Source organism: Pelophylax lessonae, assembly GCF_965119305.1.
Source record: "Pelophylax lessonae genome assembly, chromosome: 3".
NCBI lineage: Eukaryota > Metazoa > Chordata > Amphibia > Anura > Ranidae > Pelophylax > Pelophylax lessonae.
In genome coordinates, this window is record NC_138770.1 from 607,505,114 (window position 1) to 607,526,622 (window position 21,509).

Consider the following 21,509-nt stretch of genomic DNA (forward strand, 5'->3'; position numbering starts at 1 on the left):
GAGTTAACAAGCTTAACTTCTAGTTAGACTTCTCTAAATAAAAAAGAACAGTGATTAATAATTTTTTTGTCTGCTAGTGTAACTTTTTTTTGTCTTTTTATTTTTTTTTTTTTACTTAGTCCTCAAATCACATGAACTCTTCTCTGCTGTCTTTGTATCGGAAAGGAAACACTGACTCAGACACACCCTCCAAAAACGAGACCCCAGACACCAGCACCCCAGCCCCTTCCAGATCTGCTGCACAACCACATACAGCAGGGTACCCAAGAACCCCAGACGTTGGATGGTTCATTGACAAAACTCCCAACAAGATCATAGAGAAGAACATCTTCATAGATCTGTGTGATGATGGGGAGAAAGAGAAGGGGGCTGGTGATGATGAAAAGGTGGGCATTCTGTCTTTATTTCTATATTTATTTCTTTATTCCTCAGCGCTGTGTGTTTTTATATATTAGGGCTGCATGATATTGAAAAAAAGTACATTGTGGTATTTTTTTTCCCAACGATATATATTGCGATATTGAGAGCCATGTTAATGTAGGGCAGTACTGCAGCCTTCTGATTGTACCATACAGGGTTAATGTAGGGAAGTAGTGCAGCCTTCTGATTGTACCATACAGGGTTAATGTTAATGTAGGGAAGTAGTGCAGCCTTCTGATTGTACCATACAGGCCAGGGTTAATGTTAATGTAGGAAGGGAAGTATCACAGCAGGTTAAGAAGACAGTTTGGTGGAAGGCAGAGAAGTCGGGACTCACAGTGAGTAGAAGAACACAGCCTGACATCTGTCCCCTGACATGTTAAGTCTGCCCTGGAGCTAGTTCTCCTGACTGAGCGGTGACTGAACATGTCAGGGGACGGATGTCAGGCTGTGTTCTTCTACTCACTGTGAGTCCCGACTTCTCTGCCTTCCACCAAACTGTCTTCTTAACCTGCTGTGATACTTCCCCTTCCTACATTAACATTAACCCTGGCCTATATGGTACAATCAGAAGGCTGCACTACTTACTGGAACTATAGGCCGGTCAGCCTAACATCAGTAGTCTGCAAGATTTTGGAGGGGATGTTAAGGGACCACATACAAGACTTTAGTAATGAAAATGGTATTATTAGTAGCAATCAGCATGGATTTATGAAAATTCGTTCTTGCCAAACCAATCTATTAACCTTCTACGATGAAGTGAGCTGCCACCTGGATAAAGGAATGCCTGTGGATGTGGTGTATCTGGACTTTGCAAAGGCCTTTGACACCTTTCCCCACAAACGCTTACTGTATAAACTAAGGAAGGTAGGTATGGACCGTAAGGTGAGTACCTGGATAGAGAACTGGCTCCAGGGGAGAGTCCAGAGGGTGATGATTAATGGGGAGTACTCGGATTGGGCGGGTGTGGAAAGTGGGGTTCCCCCAGGGTTCTGTCCTGGGACCAATCCTGTTTAATTTATTCATAAATGATCTAGAGGAGGGGATATCTAGTACAATCTCAGTATTTGCAGATGATACTAAACTAAGCATGCCAATATCTTCTGTGCGGGATGTGGAAACCTTACAAGCGGACCTGATCAAAATAACGGGGTGGGCAACTACATGGCAGATGAGGTTTAATGTTGAAAAATGTAAAGTAATGCACTTGGGGGCCAAAAACCAGAAAGCAAGCTACTCACTAGGGGGGGGGGGGGAACCTCTGGGTGAGTCTAGGATGGAAAAAGACTTGGGGGTACTGGTAGACAACAGGCTTGGCAGTGGCATGCAATGCCAAGCCGCTGCAAGTAAAGCCAACAGAATACTGGGATGTATAAAAAAGGGATTCACTCCAGAAATAAAGAGATTATTCTCCCTCTCTACAAGACTCTGGTTCGGCCACATCTGGAGTATGCTGTCCAGTTCTGGGCACCGGTCCTCAGGAAGGATGTAATGGAACTGGAAAGAGTCCAGAGAAGGGCAACAAAAATAATTAGGGGAATGGAGGACATCAGCTATGAGGAAAGACTACAAGCACTGAACCTATTCTCTCTGGAGAAGAGACGACTGAGGGGGGATATGATATCAATGTTCAAATACTGTACTGGCGACCCTAGCATAAGGAACAAACTATTCAGAGAAAGGAGATGCAATAAGACGCGTGGCCACTCACTAAAACTAGAGGAAAGGCGGTTTAACCTTAAAATGCGTAAGGGGTTCTTCACTGTAAGAGCAGTAAGGATGTGGAATTCTCTTCCACAAGCAGTCGTATCAGCAGGGAGCATTGATAGTTTCAAAAAACTGTTAGATGGGCACCTTAGAGACCACAACATACAGGGGTATACAATGTACGGTTAAAAGCAAACGCACACACACACATCATAGGTTGAACTGGATGGACTGGTGTCTTTTTTCAACCTCACTAACTATGTAACTATGAGTCCCGACTTCTCTGCCTACCATCGCATGTTCCGGCGATGTGACTATCGCTCACAGCGCGATGTCGATTTGAAAATTGAATATCGTTCAGCCCTAGTGTGTGTGTATATATATATATATATATATATATATATATATATATATATATATATATATATATATATATATATATGTATATGTGTGTGTGTGTATACATAAGTTTACATACCCTGGCAGAATTTATGATTTCTTGACCATTTTTCAGAGAATATGAATAACACAAAAACTTTTCTTTCACTCATGGTTAGTGTTTGGCTTAAGCCATTTATGATCAATGAACTGTGTTTACTCTTTTTAAATCATAATGGCAACAGAAACTACCCAAATGACCCTGATCAAAAGTTTACATACCCCAGTTTTCAATACCATGTATTCCCCCCCTTTAACATCAATGACAGCTTGAAGTCTTTTTGTGGTATTTGTGGATGAGGCTCCTTATCCTCTCAGATGGTAAAGCTGCCCATTCTCCCTGGCAAAAAGCCTCCAGTTCTGTAAATTCTTGGGCTGTCTTGCATGAACTGCACATTTGAGATCTCCCCAGAGTGGAGAGAGAGGAGACTGAGATGGCCACTCCAGAACCCTCACTTTATTTTGCTGTAGCCAATTATAGGTCAACTTGTCCTTGTGTTTAGGATCATTGTCATGTTGGAATGTCCAAGTACGTCCCATGCGCAGCTTCCGGGCTGATGAATTCAAATTTTCCTCCAGTATTTTTTGATAACATACTGCATTCAACTCTGACCAAATTTCCTGTGCCACACATCCCCAAAACATCAGTGATCCCCCTCCGTGTTTCACAGTAGGAATGGTGTACCTTTCATCATAGGCCTTGTTGACTCCTCTCCAAATGTAGCATTTATGGTTGTGGCCAAAAAGCTCAATTTTGGTCTCATCACTCCAAATGACTGTGCCAGAAGGTTTGAGGCTTGTCTCTGTGCTGTTTGGCGTGTTGTAAGCGGGCTACTTTGTGGCATTTGCTTAGTAATGTCTTTCTTTTGGCGACTCAACCATGCAGCCCATCTTTCTTCAAGTGCCTCCTTATTGTGCATCTTGAAACAGCCACACCACATGTTTTCAGAGAGTCCTGTATTTCACCTGAAGTTATTTGTGGGTTGTTCTTTGCATCCTGCACAATTTTCCTGGCAGTTGTGGCTGATATTTTAGTTGGTCTACCTGACCTTGGTTTGGTTTCAACAGAACCATTCATTTTACACTTCTTGATTAGAGTTTGAACACTGCTGATTGGCATTCTCAATTCCTTGGATATCTTTTTATATCCCTTTCCTGTTTTATACATTTCAACTACCTTTTCCCACAGATCGTTTGACAAATCTTTTGCTTTCCCCATGACTCAGAATCCAGAAACGTCAGTGCAGCACTGTTTGAAAGATGCAAGGGTCTGTCGGGAGTCCAGAAACTCATTGAACTTTTATACACACACATTAATTACAAGCAAACCGATCACAGGTGAGGATGGCTACCTTTAATAGCCATTCAAACCCCTTTTGTATCAACATGTGTGCATGTTATCAGGCCAAAATCACCAGGGTATGTAAACTTTTGATCAGGGTCATTTGGGTGGTTTCTGTCATTAACCATGGTAACCATGGGTGAAAGAAACGTTTTCGTGTTATCATTCATATTCTCTGAAAAATGACCAAGAAATCATAAATTCTGCCAGGGTATGTAAACTTATGAGCACCTCTCTATATATATATATATATATATATATATATATATATATATATATATATATATATATATATATATATATATATATATATATATATATATATATATATATATGTATATATGTATATATATATATACTTTTTATTTTTTAAGTAAATCTGAACAGATCAAGCTGAGCTTATAATAGAAAAAAACACATGTACAGGGGTTACTTTCAGTGAAAACCTCACTTCGACGCGACCGGTAGATCCAAAGAGATAAGCAACTAAAATTATATAAAAATCATGACTTTTCCTATAAGGGTCGAGCATGGATCCACCCATTCCTGCTTCCTAATTCTTCTTCGTAGTAATAAGCAGCTTTACTTACTGTTAGAATTACTTGCCAGGTTGGCTCAACCTTTACAGGTAAAGGGTATTCAGCTGTCATCCGGGTATACCCTTTTAATACTGCATCAAGATTGGTATCCCAATGCACAAGTACAGTAGATGGCAAAGGGCCCCCACACCATCTGTAGTTTGTGATTTGTTGCATTGAGGGAAAAAAATGTGCAAGTCCAGTTTTTCTTCTGTTGCCATACATTACAACCTGTTCTATATAAATGAGCTTTATGGCATCAGGCATTAAAGGGCAAAATACCACAGTGGAATGTCTTAGTGTAAAGGCAGCCTAAGTCGGAAGGAAGGCTGGAGGTGGACAAAAAAATTACATTCTAAATAAGGAAAACCAAGAGAAGGGTCCAGGAAAACTAAATCTCAATTTTTGATTAAAATAATAAGTGTGTAAAATCAGTGAAGTACTGCCCTGCCATCTTGTTTTCCTGAAAAGAATGCCATTGCTGACCTCTCTTTCGAAAACAGACACTGACTAAGGCTTGGTTCACATTAGTGTGATTTACAATTTCTGGCATTTAGGTTGCATCAGAGTAATGCAGGAACCTCTTCAAAGTTGCTGCAACTTTAAGTCACATATCTTGGAACAGGTGCCATTGAAATCAATGGACTGCAATGTGTCATGCAACTGTGTCCAAAGTTGCATGACAAATCACACTATTTAAATAGAGCCTTAAAGGGCTTCATTTTTGCAAAAAATCTTCCAATCCAATGCAGGGATGCCAGTAGATAAACACAAACCATGCTGCTTGAACAATAATGTGCCTGCTACCGCTCTAGGCCATTTTTTGCCCATGCAGAAGCCTGTCCAAATAAATCCTATATCCTGCTCTGTTATTAAGACATTGCTATGATGCTTCAGCCACTGATACTCACCTCCACCATCAGAAAAGTATTCTCTTTTGAATCTAGAAGAGTTGAAGCTGTTAGAGCTGCAAAGGGTAGGCCAACTCAATATTGAACCCTACGGACTAAGACTGGGATGCCATTAAAGTTCATGTGCGTGTAAAGACCGGTGTCCCAATACTTTTGGTTATACAGTATCTCACAAAAGTGAGTACACCCCTCACATTGTTGTAAATATTTTATTATATCTTTTTATGTGACAATGCTGAGGCCCTGTTCACACCTGAGTGTTTTTCAGCTCGTAAAACGCTCCTCTCTGAAGTCTCAAAACGCTCAACAAGCAAAATCCCATTCATTTCAATGGCCCCTGTTCACATATGAGCGTTTTGTTGCCTGAAGCTCAAAGTACATGAGCTTCTTTTTTGGCAGATTACAAGTGTTTTTGTTAGATGTCAATGCCTGCTTTCAAACACCTGCAAAAAACGCCTGAAAACGCCCAAAAAATCACCAGAAAATGATACGCTTAGGTGTGAATGGAGCCTGGTTGCTGCCACACACGCTTGACACCCATCTGAACCAAATAAATTTATCTTGGTCTCATCAGACCACAGGACATGGTTCCAGTAATCCATGTCCTTAGTCTGCTTTTCTTCAGCAAACTGTCTGCGGGCTTTCTTGTGCGTCACCTTTAGAAGAGGCTTCCTTCTGGTGACAGCAATTCAGACCAATTTGATGCTGTGTGCGGTGTATGGTCTCAGTACTGACAGTCTGACCCCACCTTTTCAACCTCTGCAGCAATGCTGGCAGCACTCATACGTCTAATTCCCAAAGACAGCCTCTGGATATGACGTTGAGCACGTGCACTCAACTTCTTTGGTCGGCCATGGCGAGGCCTGTTCTGAGTGGAACCTGTCCTATTAAACCGCTGTATGGGCTTGGCCACCTTGCTGCAGCTCAGTTTCAGGGTCTTGGCAGTCTTCTTTTAGCCTAGGCCATCTTTATGTAGAGCAGCAATTCTTTTTTTCAGATCCTCAGAGTTCTTTGCCATGAGGTGCCATGTTGAACTTCCAGTGACCAGTAAGAGAGAGTGAGAGTGATAACACCATATTTAACACATCTGCTCCCCATTCACACCTGGGACCTTGTTACACTAACAAATCACATGACACCAGGGAGGGAAAATGGCTAATTGGGCCCAATTTGGACATTTTCACTTAGGGGTGTAATCAATTTTGTTGCCAGCGGTTTAGACATTAATGGCTGTGTGTTGAGTTATTTTGAGGGGACAGCAAATTTACACTGTTATACAAGCTGTACACTCACTACTTAACATTGTAGCAAAGTGTCATTTCTTCAGTGTTGTCACATGAAAAGAAATAATAAAATATTTACAAAAATATGAGGGGTGTACTCACTCTTGTGAGATACTATATATTATGTGTGTGTGTATATGTATGTGTGTGTGTGTGTGTGTGTGTGTATATATATATATATATATATATATATATATATATATATATATATAATTTCTCAAAGGCACTGGATGGTTATTCAGACTGCTGCGGGTGTCGGCAGTTAAAATGCAATTTTGTCGATAGATTCATCCAATATGTAATGAGTGGATGAACCGAGACGCGTGGCTGAACCGTTCATGTAGGCAGACGTGTGTTGCATCGGCTCCGCTATCCTGTCTGCAAATATCCTGACTAGCTGCCCGCTATCTCCTCAACAATTGCCCGCTTACTCCGCTCCCAGCTCTGCCTTCCTCCGGTGCCGATCCCAGGGCTCCAGACCTCTCCAGTCATCATGGCTAACAGGAAGAAGGAGGACGGGGGGCGCACGCGGCCAAGCAGGCCCAAAATGGCGGCGCTCCGCTGCCTCAGAGGACGGGGAAGGACAAACAGCCCTCGGCACTCTCCAAGCTGGGGCAATTCGCGCATGATCCAGCTGCTCGCAAGCAAGCCTCCGCAGCCGCCTGCAGCCCTCAGACCGGACACTTACCTCCCGCCCGGGCCCCTTCTCCGCCGCAAGCTCACCAGGCCGCATCACCGCTGGGGACCACAGTGAGTTTTCCTCTGGAGCATTGGGGGGGGGGGGGGGGGGCGGATGGCATAGATGCTGGGGACGTCGCGGAACCTACCCTTCACGATGTCTTGGCCGCGGTCCATACCTATGGCGCCTCCATAACGGTCCTGTCGGCAGAAGTTTAGAGTATGAAGGAGGGGCTGCTGCACATCCGGCAGGACATGCAGAAAATCAGGGAGAGGGCCACCGCATTGGAGCGCCGAGTTAGTGCGGTGGAGGACGATCTTGGCCCTCTTGCCCAGGATGTCCTGATGAACACAGCGGGGGTCTCCGAGGCCTTGAACAAACTTAAAGATATGGAGAATCGCCTACGCCGTAGTAACCTGAGGTTAGTGGGCATCCCTGAAAAGGCGGAGGGGAAAGACCCGGTGACATTTATTGAACAATGGCTAATAGATACATTTGGCAAAGACTATCTTTCCCCTTTTTTTTCTGTGGAGAGGGCGCACAGAGTACCATTCCGTGCCCCTCCACCCGGTGGTCCGGATCGCCCTTTCCTGCTGAAACTATTGCATTATAAGGACAGAGACACCATACTGAGACTAGCTAGACAGCTACCTAGGATGGAAATACAAGGTGCAAGGGTTTCCATATACCCTGATTTCTCTGCTGCTTTACAACGACAACGTGCCAAATTCCTGGATGTCAAGAAACGTTTGCGGGCTATTCCCCTGGTGTATTCTATGCTATACCCGGCCAAACTGCGGGTGGTGGCTAATGGCACAGTGCACTTCTTTGACAACCCCAACATGGCGACCAACTGGCTGGATCGACAGGAGCGTCAACTGAGAGCTGCTGCGGAGAGATGACCCTCATGTCCTGAATCTCCTTAATACTGCGGGTGGGCTTTCTATGCCCCTCTACAGGAGCTTAGCTGTTTTTTCCTGGTTGGATTGCGTGCTGCTTACGGTTTGTTCTATGATCTGGTTGCTGCACTATGGCTCTATTGTTCTCACACGTTCTGGGACCCGTGGATATGCAATTGCGGGTCTCTGAGTTTGTCCGAGTTCGGGCCCTCTTTCCCTACCCCCATGCCCCTCCGGGGCCAGCAAACTGTTCCCTGCGGGGCTTGGATGGCCGTGGCCTTGTTCGCTGCCTGCCATCTACTGTTTTATGTTCCGTGTTGTTTCGTTTTGTTTTTGTTTTCCTCTGAGCTCATTTTTTTGGTGAATTCCTCCATTACGCCCTCTATACTGGTACAGCATCTCCTGAGTGGGATGTTGTTCTCCCCATCACACCATTGCCTTTGTTACTGCTACTGCACAGGCCCCCCCACTGGGGCTCTGGTATACATACCTTTTTGGCATGTTGTCCTGCCCCCCTACCTGGTTGACTTACTCACATGGCTGCCACTGAAGGTTCGTTGCTCTCCTGGAATGTGCGGGGACTTGGTGACTCTCGTAAACGCACAGCAGTGATGTCCTTACTGTCGCTCCATGGGCCCACCTTGGTATGTCTACAGGAAACTCACCTCACTACAGACTCGGTCGGGTGCCTCCGCTCGCGGAGGTTTCCTGTTCAATTCCATTCTTTCCACAGTCAATACTCCCGGGGGGTATCTATTTTAGTCGCTGCTACTGCTAAGTTTGAATCCCTGGACTTCCTGATAGACTCACAGGGTAGATTTATCTTTCTGGTGGGGATGTGGGATGTCTTTAAATGTATTATTGCAAATGTGTATGTTCCCCCTCCGTTTACTTTCGAGGTGCTAGAGTACCTGTCTCGGTTCATTGGTAAACAACCCCAGGTCCCGATTCTTGTGCTGGGTGATTTTATCAATATCCTTGACCCGTCACTGGATTTACATAAAAAATTCTGCCCGGAGGATCCAGAATGCCCACTCCCTTTGCCAGATTCATGGGTGAGCTGGGTCTTGTGGATCTTTGGCGCTGTAAACATCCCCTTGACGCCGGGTTCTCCTGCCACTCCCTGTCTCCTTCTACATTGTCCCGAATTGATTTAGCCTTTGGCTCTGACTTGCTTCAGCCCCTTGCACCTGAGGTTGAATACCTGGCTAGGGGTCTCTCTGATCACTCCCCGTTAAGAGTATGCCTTAAATTTCCTGGCCCTAAGCTGCCGATGCACTGGAAGTTGAACCCTTTCTGGCTGTTTCCGGACCTGGCCTCCTTCACAGAGCAATTATCAAATTTTTTTATCGACAACAGGCACTCTGCAGCTCCGGGTATAGTGTGGGATACTATGAAAGCTTTTTTACGTGGCTTGTGTATTAAGGAGGTGTCGGCCATCAAGTCTAGGAGCAAACGTTGGGCGCAGGATGCTGTGCTCCGCGCTGAAAGTGATTTCCTACACTCCCCCACGCCCGACTCGGAGGCCAGATGGTTGGACGCGCAGCGTTTCTTCCAATCTGTTCAACATCAGCAAGCGGACCATAAACGTTTCTTCGCTTCTCAGGCACACTTTGAGGAGGGGGAGAAAACGGGTCACATGCTCGCACTCATTTCCAGGGCCCAAAACCCCCCGTCTATCATACATCGCCTGGCTCTTCCTTCTGGTCAGGTGGTGTCTGACACAGCTGGTATTTTACAGGGATTCGGGGCTTTTTATGAGGATCTGTACTCCTCCAAGGTCTCCTATGACCCGGAGGACCTCAGACTATTTTTGCAGGGGCTTCACTTGCCGCAGGTTTCCCGGGTGGGACCGGGCTGTACTGGATTCCCCCATTAAATTGGAGGAACTCCAGGATGCTATGGCTTCATTCCCCAACTCCAAGGCGCCGGGTACAGATGGCATCCCCATTGAGCTGTATAAGGCCTTTGGAGGAGTCCTACTTCCTGAGCTACTTACTGCCCTCTTGGCTGCTTTCGAGGTGGGGGAGCTCCCACGATCCATGTACGACGCGGTGGTGGTGGTCATTTTGAAGCCAGGGAAGGATCCGACTCGACCTGAATCTTGTAGACCAATTTCTCTGCTGCCCACCGATCTGAAGCTGCTGGCTAAAAGGTTGTCTAAGGTGATTGCTAAATTGGTTCATGGGGATCAATCTGGGTTTATACCGGGCTGCTCCACGGCTGCCAATGTACGTAGACTATACCTCCACATGCAATTGCCCCCGGATAATTGTGGACATAGAGCGATGCTATCACTCGATGCTGCTAAAGCTTTTGATAGCGTAGAGTGGCAGTATCTGTGGATGGCCCTTGAGAGTTTTAGCTTCGGCCCCTCCTTCATACGCTGGATTAAGATTCTATATGGGGCACCCACGGCCTGTTTGCTGATTAATGAGTGGATGAACCGAATTTCCTTCTTGGAGAGGTAAAATGCTAAAATTTTTGCAGCACTACCCTCAGCAAGATTATACAGAAGAACTATACAAGAAAGATCTGAATGTCCCAAATAGCCACGATGATGCAGTCGCTGACCTTGAACCGGATATCCCGGAGAGGTGAAGTCAAGTGGGTGGGTCTTAGAAAGAATTGCTAATAAAGCTAGTGAAAGTGATGGTATCCCAGCTGAGTTATTTAACCACTTAAGCCCCGGAAGATTTTACCCCCTTTCTGACCAGGCCCTATTTTGTGATTCGGCACTGCGTGACTTTAACGGACAATTGCGCAGTCGTGCGACGCTGTACCTAAACAAATTTGATGTCCTTTTTCCCACAAACAGAACTCTAAAAAACTCTAAAAAAGAGCGACAATTTTGCAGAAAATAACAATATTTTTCACATTTTTTTTTATATGAAATTCCCCCAAAAAAATATGTAAAAATCTAAATTTTTTAAAAGTTTTGGCCAATTTGTTTTCTGCTACATATGTTTGGTAAAAAAAATTGCAATAATCGTATTTTGATTGGTTTGCGCAAAAGTTATTGCGTTTACTAACTAAGGGAAAGATTTTTGTCATTTTTGTTGTTTTTATTTTTTTACGAGTAATGGCGACGATCTGCAATTTTTTTTTTTTTTTGCTGGATTGCGACATTGCGGCGGACAGATCGGACCCTTGACTGACATTTTTGACACTTTTGGGGGTACCAGTGACATTACTACAGTAATCAGTGCTATACATATACACTGTTACTGTAAAAATGACACTGGCAGGGAAGGGGTTAACTTTATTGGAGAAGGAGGGGTTAAGTGTGTCCCTAGGGGCGTGCTTCTAACTGTTATGGGATGTGGCTGTTTGTGTAACTACAGAGATATACGATCCTACATAGCAGGACCGTATGATCTCTGTACTTACACAGGGGAGATTGACAGGCGGCTTTGTTTACATTAGCCGCCTGCCTTTCTCCCTCCGTAATGGACGATCGTGAGTGACCGGCGGACATCGGGTCTGCCGGGCACACGCGCGGGGGTGTCCGTGAACGAGCGGGGGCGGGAGCGCGCCTCCAGCGGCGCGCGCTGGCCCCCCTATTGGCTCGCAGGCGAGTGACGTACCCATACGTCACTTTGCCTGCACGGGGCTGGCCGCCACAGTATATGTACTTGCGGCTGTCGGCAAGCGGTTAAAATCCTTAACCACTTCTGGACTGGAGGGTTTTACCCCCTTAATGACCAGGCCATTTTTTGCGATACGGCACTGTTACTTTAACTGACAATTGCGCGGTCGTGCATGGTACCCAAATAAAATTGGATGTCCTTTTTTTCCCCACAAATAGAGCTTTCTTTTGGTGGTATTTGATAGGTTTACATTATCATTTTAGGCCAATATGTATTCTGCCACACATTTTTGGTAAAAAAAATCCCAATAAGTGTATATTGATTGGTTTGCGCAAAATGTATCTTGTCTACAAACTAGGGGATAGATTTATGGCATTTGTATTTATTTAATATTTTTTTTTTACTAGTAATGGTGATCAGCATTTTTTAGCAGGACTGCGACATTGCTGCGGACAGATCGGCCACCTAACTGACACTTTTGATGGGACCAGTGATATTACTACAATAATCAGTGCTAAAAATATGCACTTTCACTGTACTAATGACACTGGCAGGGAAGGGGTTAACACCAAGGGGAACAAAGGGTTAAGTGTGTCCCTAGGGGATGCTTTCTAACTGTGTGGGGGATGAACTCACTACATGAACACAGAGATCTGTGTTTCTGAATAGCAGGAACGCAGGATCCCTGTGTTCATCTGTGAAAGAACGGCGGTCTGCCTTGTTTACATAGGCAGACCGCCGTTCTGTCTCTATGGGAAGAGATTGCAGGTGGCCGGTGGACATCATGTCCACCCAACCCGCTGATTGGCTCCCCCTCTGGCCAGTCATTGCGTGCGCCTCCACTGGCTATTACATGAAACAACGTACAGGTACGTTGTTTTGCCTAATAGAGCCGACCTGCCACAGTACATGTGCGGCGGCTGGTTGGCAAGTGGTTAAAGACGATGCTGTCAAAGTGCTGCACTCAATATACCAACAAATTTGGAAAACTGAACAATAGCCACAGCCTGAAAGAGATCCATTTACATTCCGATGCCAAAGAATCTTCAAACTACTGTATTTCTGCACTCCTCACACGCCAGCAAGGTTATGCTGAAAATTCTACAAGCTTGCTTTAATAGCATGTGAACCAAGAGCTACCACAAGTACAAGCTGGATTTCGAAGAAGCAGAGGAACTAGAGATCAAATTGCCAACATTCGCTGGCTCATGGAGAAAGCAAGGGAATTCCAGAAGAATGTCTACTTCTGCTTTATTGACTACAGTAAAGCTTTCGATTGTGTGGATCACAACAAGATGTGGCAAATACTGAAAGAAATGGGAATACCAGACCACCTCACCTGTCTTCTGAAAAACCTGTATGCAAGTCAAGAATAGTTAGAACAGGACCTGGAGCAACTGACTGGTTCAAAATTGAGAAAGGAGTTGTCTTCCTAGGTTCCAAGATCACAGCAGAATATGACTGTAGCCATGAAATTAAAGTGATTGTACAGTCTCGTTTAAAAAACAAAAAAGGAAAACAAACATGTTATACTTACCTGCTCTGTGCAGTTGGTTTTGCACAGAACAGCCCAGATCCTCCTCTTCTTGGGTTCCCCGCCAACTCTCCTGGCCCCTCCCTTTTTTTGAATGCCTTCACAGCAAGTAGATTGCTATGGGGCACTTGAGCCGAGCCACAGCTCCGTGTCCATTCAGACACGGAGCCGTGTCCCAGCCCCACCCCCTCTCTCTTCTTGGCTTAATGATTTTGATTGACAGCAGCGGAAGCCAAAGGCGCTGTGCGGCTGTTTTAGCCAGTAAGAAGGGGAGTCCCAGGCAGCTTAGACACTACTGCAACATCGCTGGATAAAGACGGGCTTTGGTAAGTATTGGGGAGGATGAAGCGGGCTGCTGCACACAAAAGGTTTTACAAAAGGAAAACAATGGCAAACCTAGACAACCTTATAAAAAGCAGAGACATCACCCTACCGACCAGTTTCCATAAAGTCAAAGCTATGGTATTCACAGTAGTAACCTGTGGCTGTGAAAGTTGGACCATAAGGAATGCTGAACACCAAAGAATTGATTCTTTTGAACTATGGTGTTGGAGAAGACTCTTGAAAGTTCCATGGATATCAAGAAGATCAAACCTGTCAATCCTGAAGGAAACCAACAGTGAATATTCACTGGAAGGACCGATCCTGAAGCTGAAACTCAAATACTTTGGCCACCTAATGCGAAGAGAGGACTAATTGGAAAAGACCCTGATGCTGGGAAATATGGAGGGAAAAAGGAGAAGAGGATGACAGAAACCCCGATGGATAGATAGCTTTATCAAAATAATGAACATGAAGTTGAGCAAGCTCTGGGAGGCAGTGGAGGACAGAAAAGCCTGGCGTGCTATGTTTCATGAGGTCACAGAGTCAAACGCAACTGAACGACTGAACAACAACCCTCCGCATCAAAACACGAAATAAATTGAAATCTATCAATCAATAAGCAATAATCAATGTCCATTGATCATATGTGTGCTCGTAACAGCTAGTGTCGTATAAAAAAAAGTCTAATGAACCAAAATTTAATTTTATAAATTAATAAATATACTCTGTAATACAAAAATTCCATTATGAAGTAGAATCAAATAGATGCGAAGAGACCCGGACCATTCCTACCGCAGATAACATTCTTCCATGATAACTCCCAAAGACCCTCAAAAGAAAAAGAACAGCACTCCAGCCAGTGAAATGGAGTTCTGCTCACTTCCAATTGTGACCTCAAAGTAAATAAGGTCATAAAAAGCATTTATCCTTATAGGGTTAGCCAGGACAATCTCCACTCCACTTATGTTTCACGACAACTCTTTCTCCCTTTATCCATATATCCATTCAGGCAAATCCACACAAAACAAGAAGGGGAACTTATAGTATGCAACGTTATCTTAGTGTAGTACAGCTCGCCACTAGCATTGATGGAACACGTGTAATGTCATTGGCACATGGCTCTGCCCCCTATACACGTTATGTCCTCCAATCAGGACTTCTTCAGCATATGCTGCTGAGAGCCATGATGTTTTTAGCTATGTGAGTGTTTTTTAGATTTATGCCTATGATGAGTTACATCAGTGAACACTATAAGTCGACTTTTTGTTGTCCCCATTGGGAGCATTAACCCTCAACTTTTACCCTGGTAACTTGGTAAAACATTTGGATTTCTCACTACTTTTTCCTCTAGATCAGAGGTCTCCAAACTTTGAGCCAGGGGCCAGAAGCGGTTCTTTGCTTGCCTTTACCTGGCCCTTAGAGCACTGTTCCTCCCACTGACACCAAGGATGGGGCACTATTCCTCCCATGGACACCAAGGATGGGGCACTATTCCTACCATGGACACCAAGGATGGGGCACTATTCCTCCCACGGACACCAAGGATGGGGCACTATTCCTCCCACGGACACCAAGGATGGGGCACTATTCCTCCCACGGACACCAAGGATGGGGCACTATTCCTCCCACGGACACCAAGGATGGGGCACTATTCCTCCCACGGAGACCAAGGATGGGGCACTATTCCTCCCACGGAGACCAAGGATGGGGCACTATTCCTCCCACGGACACCAAGGATGGGGCACTATTCCTCCCACGGACACCAAGGATGGGGCACTATTCCTCCTGATGTCAGGACATTCTCTACTTCCACCGACCACACTCCGGCCCCCTTAAAGTCTGGAGGACAGAAAAACTGGCCCTTTTGTTTAGAAGGTTTGGAGACCTCTACTCTAGATGACAATGGTGGACAAATCGAGAGGGAAAAATCCACCCAACTAGGACACCGCAAACTCAAAAACCTTCAGCTTTGAAAATACGGCATGTCTTCCCCTTTTCATTTTTTTTTTTTTTTTTTTTTTTTGCAACTTCAAACGTGGTTCTCTTGTATATTTATAGCTCCAGTTTCCACTATTTTGCTGCCGATTTTTCATAGGTTGATAAGCCTTTAATGGTGGTAACACAGTAAATGTTTCTTTTTATTTGGATTTATCTTAGAAATGTTCTGTGTCTTGTAGATGTCTGTGGATGTTTCTCTCCTGGAGAGTGAAAAGAAGAAGCGCAAAGGAAAGAAATCCAAAAAGGTGAAGTCCGAGTCTCAAGATGTGGATGAGGAGATAAAGTCTGCTATTATGAAGAATAAAGGTGCGAAAGTTTGGATTTCTTGTATTGTGGAAATATTTTTTAATGTGAGATAAGGATTTTATGACGACCCCCCCCCCAAGAAAATATTTTCTTATCTACATCAGTGCAGTTCCTAGTAAATCAACTCTTGGTTTGTTATACTTCCTTTATGGCTGCCTACACTGATAAGGTCATGCCTAACTTTACATTTTTTCTTTTTAACCCTAGATAAAGGAAAAGTTTTTGAGTTGCAGCGATCATCTGTTCGATTTGAGGATGTAGGAGGAAACGACGAAACTTTGGCAGTATGTTTTTCATAACAACCAATAAGTTTTTCAGTTTTACGGTATATTTAGCATTACAAAGTGCATGATTCATTTTGCCCTGTTAATTATGCCTCCATGATGTTCCCCATCTGTGGAAACCCTTAGTGGTTGTAAAGGATGAAGGGGGAAGCCGAGAGGAAGAGGTTGGGGCCTGCTCTGTGTAAAACCACTGCACAGAGCAGGTAAATATGACATGTTTGTTTGCTTTTATTTATTTATTTTTTAACCACTTCAACTGAAGGTTTGTTACCCCCCCCCCCCCCCTTTCATGACCAGGTTTTTTTTTTGCAATACAGAACTGCGTTACTTTAACAATTGTGCTGTGGTGTGATGCTGCAACCATATAAAATGTCTTTTTTTTTTTTTTCCACAACTAGAGCTTTCTTTTGGTGGTATTTGATCACCTCTGCATTTTTTTATTTTTTGCGATTATAAACAAAAAAAGACTGACAACTTTGAAAAAAATATATATATATTTTTTTTTTACTTTATGCTATTAAACATATCCAATAAAAAAAAAATGTAGGAAAATCAAATTTCTTTATAAATTTAGGCCAATATGTATTCTGCTACAGTGGATATAAAAAGTCTACACACCCCTGTTTAGATTGTCAGTTATCTGTGGTGTAAAAAAAATTAGACCAAGATAAATCATTTTAGAACTTCTTTAAAACACCTTTTAATTTCAGTGCGTTTTTTAATGAATTTTCAAAGCGTATTAATAACAGAGAAGAAACAGTGTGTCCATGATGCACGTTGAAAAGTACAATCGTTTTTCCTTAATGGTACAAAGTCAGAGTAAGAGTTACATTAACGGGTAATTCTAAAAGGATCTCAGAAGAATAAACATATAAAGGGTCATCAAATTGGGTATATACCAAAGATGAACTATCATTAGGTAATCATTTGAATAGGTAGGCATGTCACAGTCCTAACAGTGGTTAGTGTGAGAGAAGTTACATATATGATACAATACAACTCTTACTAGTGCAGGATTCAGCATATGCAGTTATACAAGTGGGTTTAGTGTTAGTGTACCAAGTTACCCATGGTTTGCTTTCTATACAGTACCTTGCGAAAGTATTCTGCCCCCTTGAATTTTGCGACCTTTTGCCACATTTCAGGCTTCAAACATAAAGATATAAAACTGTAATTTTTTGTGAAGAATCAACAACATGTGGGACACAATCATGAAGTGGAACGAAATTTATTGGATATTTCAAACTTTGTTAAAAAATAAAAAACTGAAAAATTGGGCGTGCAAAATTATTCAGCCCCTTTACTTTCAGTGCAGCAAACTCTCTCCAGAATTTCAGTAAGGATCTCTGAATGATCCAATGTTGACCTAAATGACTAATGATGATAAATAGAATCCACCTGTGTGTAATCAAGTCTCCGTATAAATGCACCTGCACTATGATAGTCTCAGAGGTCCGTTTAAAGCGCAGAGAGCATCATGAAGAACAAGGGACACACCAGGCAGGTCGAGATACTGTTGTGCAGAAGTTTAAAGCCGGATTTGGATACAAAAAGATTTCCCAAGCTTTAAACATCCCAAGGAGCATTGTGCAAGCGATAATATTAAAATGGAAGGAGTATCAGACCACTGCAAATCTACGAAGACCTGGCTGTCCCTCTAAACTTTCAGCTCATACAAGGAGAAGACTGATCAGAGATGCAGCCAAGAGGCCCATGATCACTCTGGATGAACTGCAGAGATCTACAGCTGAGGTGGGAGACTCTGTCCATAGGACAACAATCAGTCGTATACTGCACAAATCTGGCCTTTATGGAAGAGTGGCAAGAAGAAAGCCATTTCTTAAAGATATCCATAAAAAGTGTCGTTTAAAGTTTGCCACAAGCCACCTGAGAGACACACCAAACATGTGGAAGAAGGTGCTCTGGTCAGATGAAACCAAAATGGAACTTTTTGGCAACAATGCAAAACGTTATGTTTGGCGTAAAAGCAACACAGCTCATCACCCTGAACACACCATCCCCACTGTCAAACATGGTGGTGGCAGCATCATGGTTTGGGCCTGCTTTTTTTTCAGCAGGGACAGGGAAGATGGTTAAAATTGATGGGAAGATGGATGGAGCCAAATACAGGACCATTCTGGAAGAAAATCTGATGGAGTCTGCAAAAGACCTGAGACTGGGACAGAGATTTGTCTTCCAACAAGACAATGATCCAAAACATAAAGCAAAATCTACAATGGAATGGTTCACAAATAAACATATCCAGGTGTTAGAATGGCCAAGTCAAAGTCCAGACCTGAATCCAATCGAGAATCTGTGGAAAGAACTGAAAACTGCTGTTCACAAACGCTCTCCATCCAACCTCACTGAGCTCGAGCTGTTTTGCAACGAGGAATGGGCAAAAATTTCAGTCTCTCGATGTGCAAAACTGATAGAGACATACCCCAAGCGACTTACAGCTGTAATCGCAGCAAAAGGTGGCGCTACAAAGTATTAACTTAAGGGGGCTGAATAATTTTGCACGCCCAATTTTTCAGTTTTTTATTTGTTAAAAAAGTTTGAAATATCCAATAAATTACATTCCACTTCATGATTGTGTCCCACTTGTTGTTGATTCTTCACAAAAAATTACAGTTTTATATCTTTATGTTTGAAGCCTGAAATGTGGCAAAAGGTCGCAAAGTTCAAGGGTCCGAATACTTTCTCAAGGCACTGTATAAGCTTTATGAGAGTTGCCACCCCTTGAGGCGAACATTAACTCATATGTAGCGTGGGTTGAATGACTTTGCCAATAGTAGGAGGATTACGTTTTTTCCAGTGTCAAACTATCGTTCGGTCGCTAGTAGGATGTGAATCAATACTGTTCTAAGTTGGTATGGGATATTCTCTATTCCCAAAGAGCATAGTGCCACATTGTGATTTGGAACCCCAATATTTGAGAGGTGATCATTTTTATATCAGACCAAAATGCTTAGGGAGCAGAACACCCCCACAATATGTAGATTAAGGTACCCACCTCCCCAAACCTTCACCAGCATTCAGAAGATGAGTGTGCTGAGAATTTGGAAATGTGTTGGGGTGTTAAGTACCACCTCAAGTTCAACTTATGGGTTAATTATAAGAGGTTGGCGCTTCTGGTTGCTGCATATGTGGTGGGTATGGCTTTTTGCCATTCTGCATTGTGGTAGGTCCGTTTAAGGTCCCGTTCCCATTGTATATATGGACTTGTCTTAATGAAGATATTTTTATACCTTAACATATTGTAAAACAAGGATATTCCTTTTTTTCTTGCTTGTATTCACCTTGAGAAATTGGGCTATGCGCCAGGAGAGAGCTAAGGTTGTGTTTTTGCTGTTTTGTAGGAAGTGGTGTATTTGTAAGTATTTTATAGCGATCTTGGGGAGGAATGGCAAATTCAGTTTGTAGAGATCTAAAAGTTTTTATGGCAGAAGCAACTATAGGAGGTCCTCTACAGTTGATAAAACCTCTGGATGGCCATGTGGTGATGTTGAGGTTAGGTATGCTGCTAGATAGACTAGAGATAGGGAGAGGAAGATTTGTGTGCAGGGTGTTATTACCTGGAAGTTCCAGAAATTGCTGCCAGGTTAATACTGCTGCTCTGATTGTCGGAGATAGTAACCAGTTCTGGACCGGAAGGATTTTCTCCCTTAATGACAAGGCCATATTTTGCGATTTGGGAATGCATTACTTTAACGGACAATTGTGCAGTCATACGACACTGTCCTGAAAAAAAAAAATGTCCTTTTTTTCCCACAAAGAGGTTTCTTTTGGTGGTATTTGATCACCTCTGTGATCTTTTATTTTTTTTGGACCATAAACAAAAAAAGAGCGACCATTCTGCAAAAAAAAAATATTTTTCACATTCTGCTATATCACATTCCCCCAAAAAATGTAAACATAAAAATTTTTCATCCTTTTCGGCAAATTTGTATTCTGCTACATGTCTTTGGTTAAAAAAAATCGCAATAAGCGTATTTTGATTGGTTTGTGCAAAGGTTATCGCGTCTTTTTTTTTTTTTTTTTTTTTTTTTTAATAGTAATGGCGGTGATCTGCGATTTTTAGTAGGACTACAACATTGCAGCGGACAGATCGAACCCCTAACTGACATTTTTGACAATTTTGGGGGGACCAGTGACATTACTACAGTAATCAGTGATAATTTCAGAGGGAACACTCAGCTGTGTGTGTTTGGGCCAAGTACCACTAATGAATCCTGTCAAACCCCTTCTCTGCATCCAACGCAAGGAGCAGAGAAGGCGTTTTTTTCTCACTGGCTATATGTATAATATTAATAACTCTTTGGGTAGCGTCTGTTGTTTGACAGTTTTTAGTGAAACCTGTTTGGTCCAGGTGAATGAGACGGGGCAAAATGTCCACCATTCTTATTGCTATAATTTTGGCATATATTTTTAAATCATTTTTCAGGATATGGGGCGAAAATTTTGGGCAGTGAGGGGATCTTTCCCTGGCTTGGGTAGTGTCGATTTAAGCATTTCAGCTGGGAAGGCCAAAGAGACAGCAGCGGCATTGTATATTTTTTCAATATATGGTGTTAAGATGTGTTTAAAAGTTTTAAAATATTCCCTTGAGAAGCCGTTCGGCCCAGGAGATTTGTTATTGGGTAAAGATGTTATAACTTTGGCTATCTCAGGGAGTGTGAAGGGCACATTTAAAGATTGTAGATTTTCAGGGGTCAATTGCGGAATGCTTAATTGCTTTAGAAAGTTGTTGATTATCTCTGGTGTGGGTTGGGGTATGTTAGCGTCTGTTTTTAAGGTTATAAAGTGAACCATAGTAGTCGCTGAAAGCATTCGCCACCGCTTGTGGGCAAAAGATTTTTTCATTAGTTTTGTAGTGAAAAAATGGGAATTATTTTTTTATCTTATCCCCCCCAGACAGTGAGGAAGAAGTTTACCGGCTTTATTGCCACATGTGTAGTAAGTCATTTTCAATCTCCTGGACACTTTTTTTTCAAACTTGGCTAAAAAGAGATCAAAATTCATGTCTAGCATTAGATAACTTTTGTGAGATGATGGGGGAGGGGTTCACTTTATTCTGAGAATCGAGTGCCTGAATTTCCCTTTTGAGGTCATCCATACGTCTGAGCCGCTGCCTCCTTGTTCTAGCCCCCAGTTTAATAAAGATTCCTCTGATGAAGGCTTTGAGCATTCCTAAATAGGAAGGAATCCTCAAC

At 43.1% G+C, this 21,509-nt stretch overlaps 1 protein-coding gene across 1 annotated transcript in view; it reads left to right on the forward strand.

Moving 5' to 3' along the window:
* NVL (nuclear VCP like) overlaps window positions 1–21,509 on the forward strand; it is a 118,558-nt gene that overhangs the window by 20,900 nt on the left and 76,149 nt on the right. The window contains exons 6-8 of the mRNA XM_082249272.1: window positions 120–386; window positions 15,883–16,009; window positions 16,217–16,293. Coding sequence (XP_082105398.1) covers window positions 120–386; window positions 15,883–16,009; window positions 16,217–16,293 — 471 coding nt within the window. The remainder of the gene's footprint in view (window positions 1–119; window positions 387–15,882; window positions 16,010–16,216; window positions 16,294–21,509) is intronic.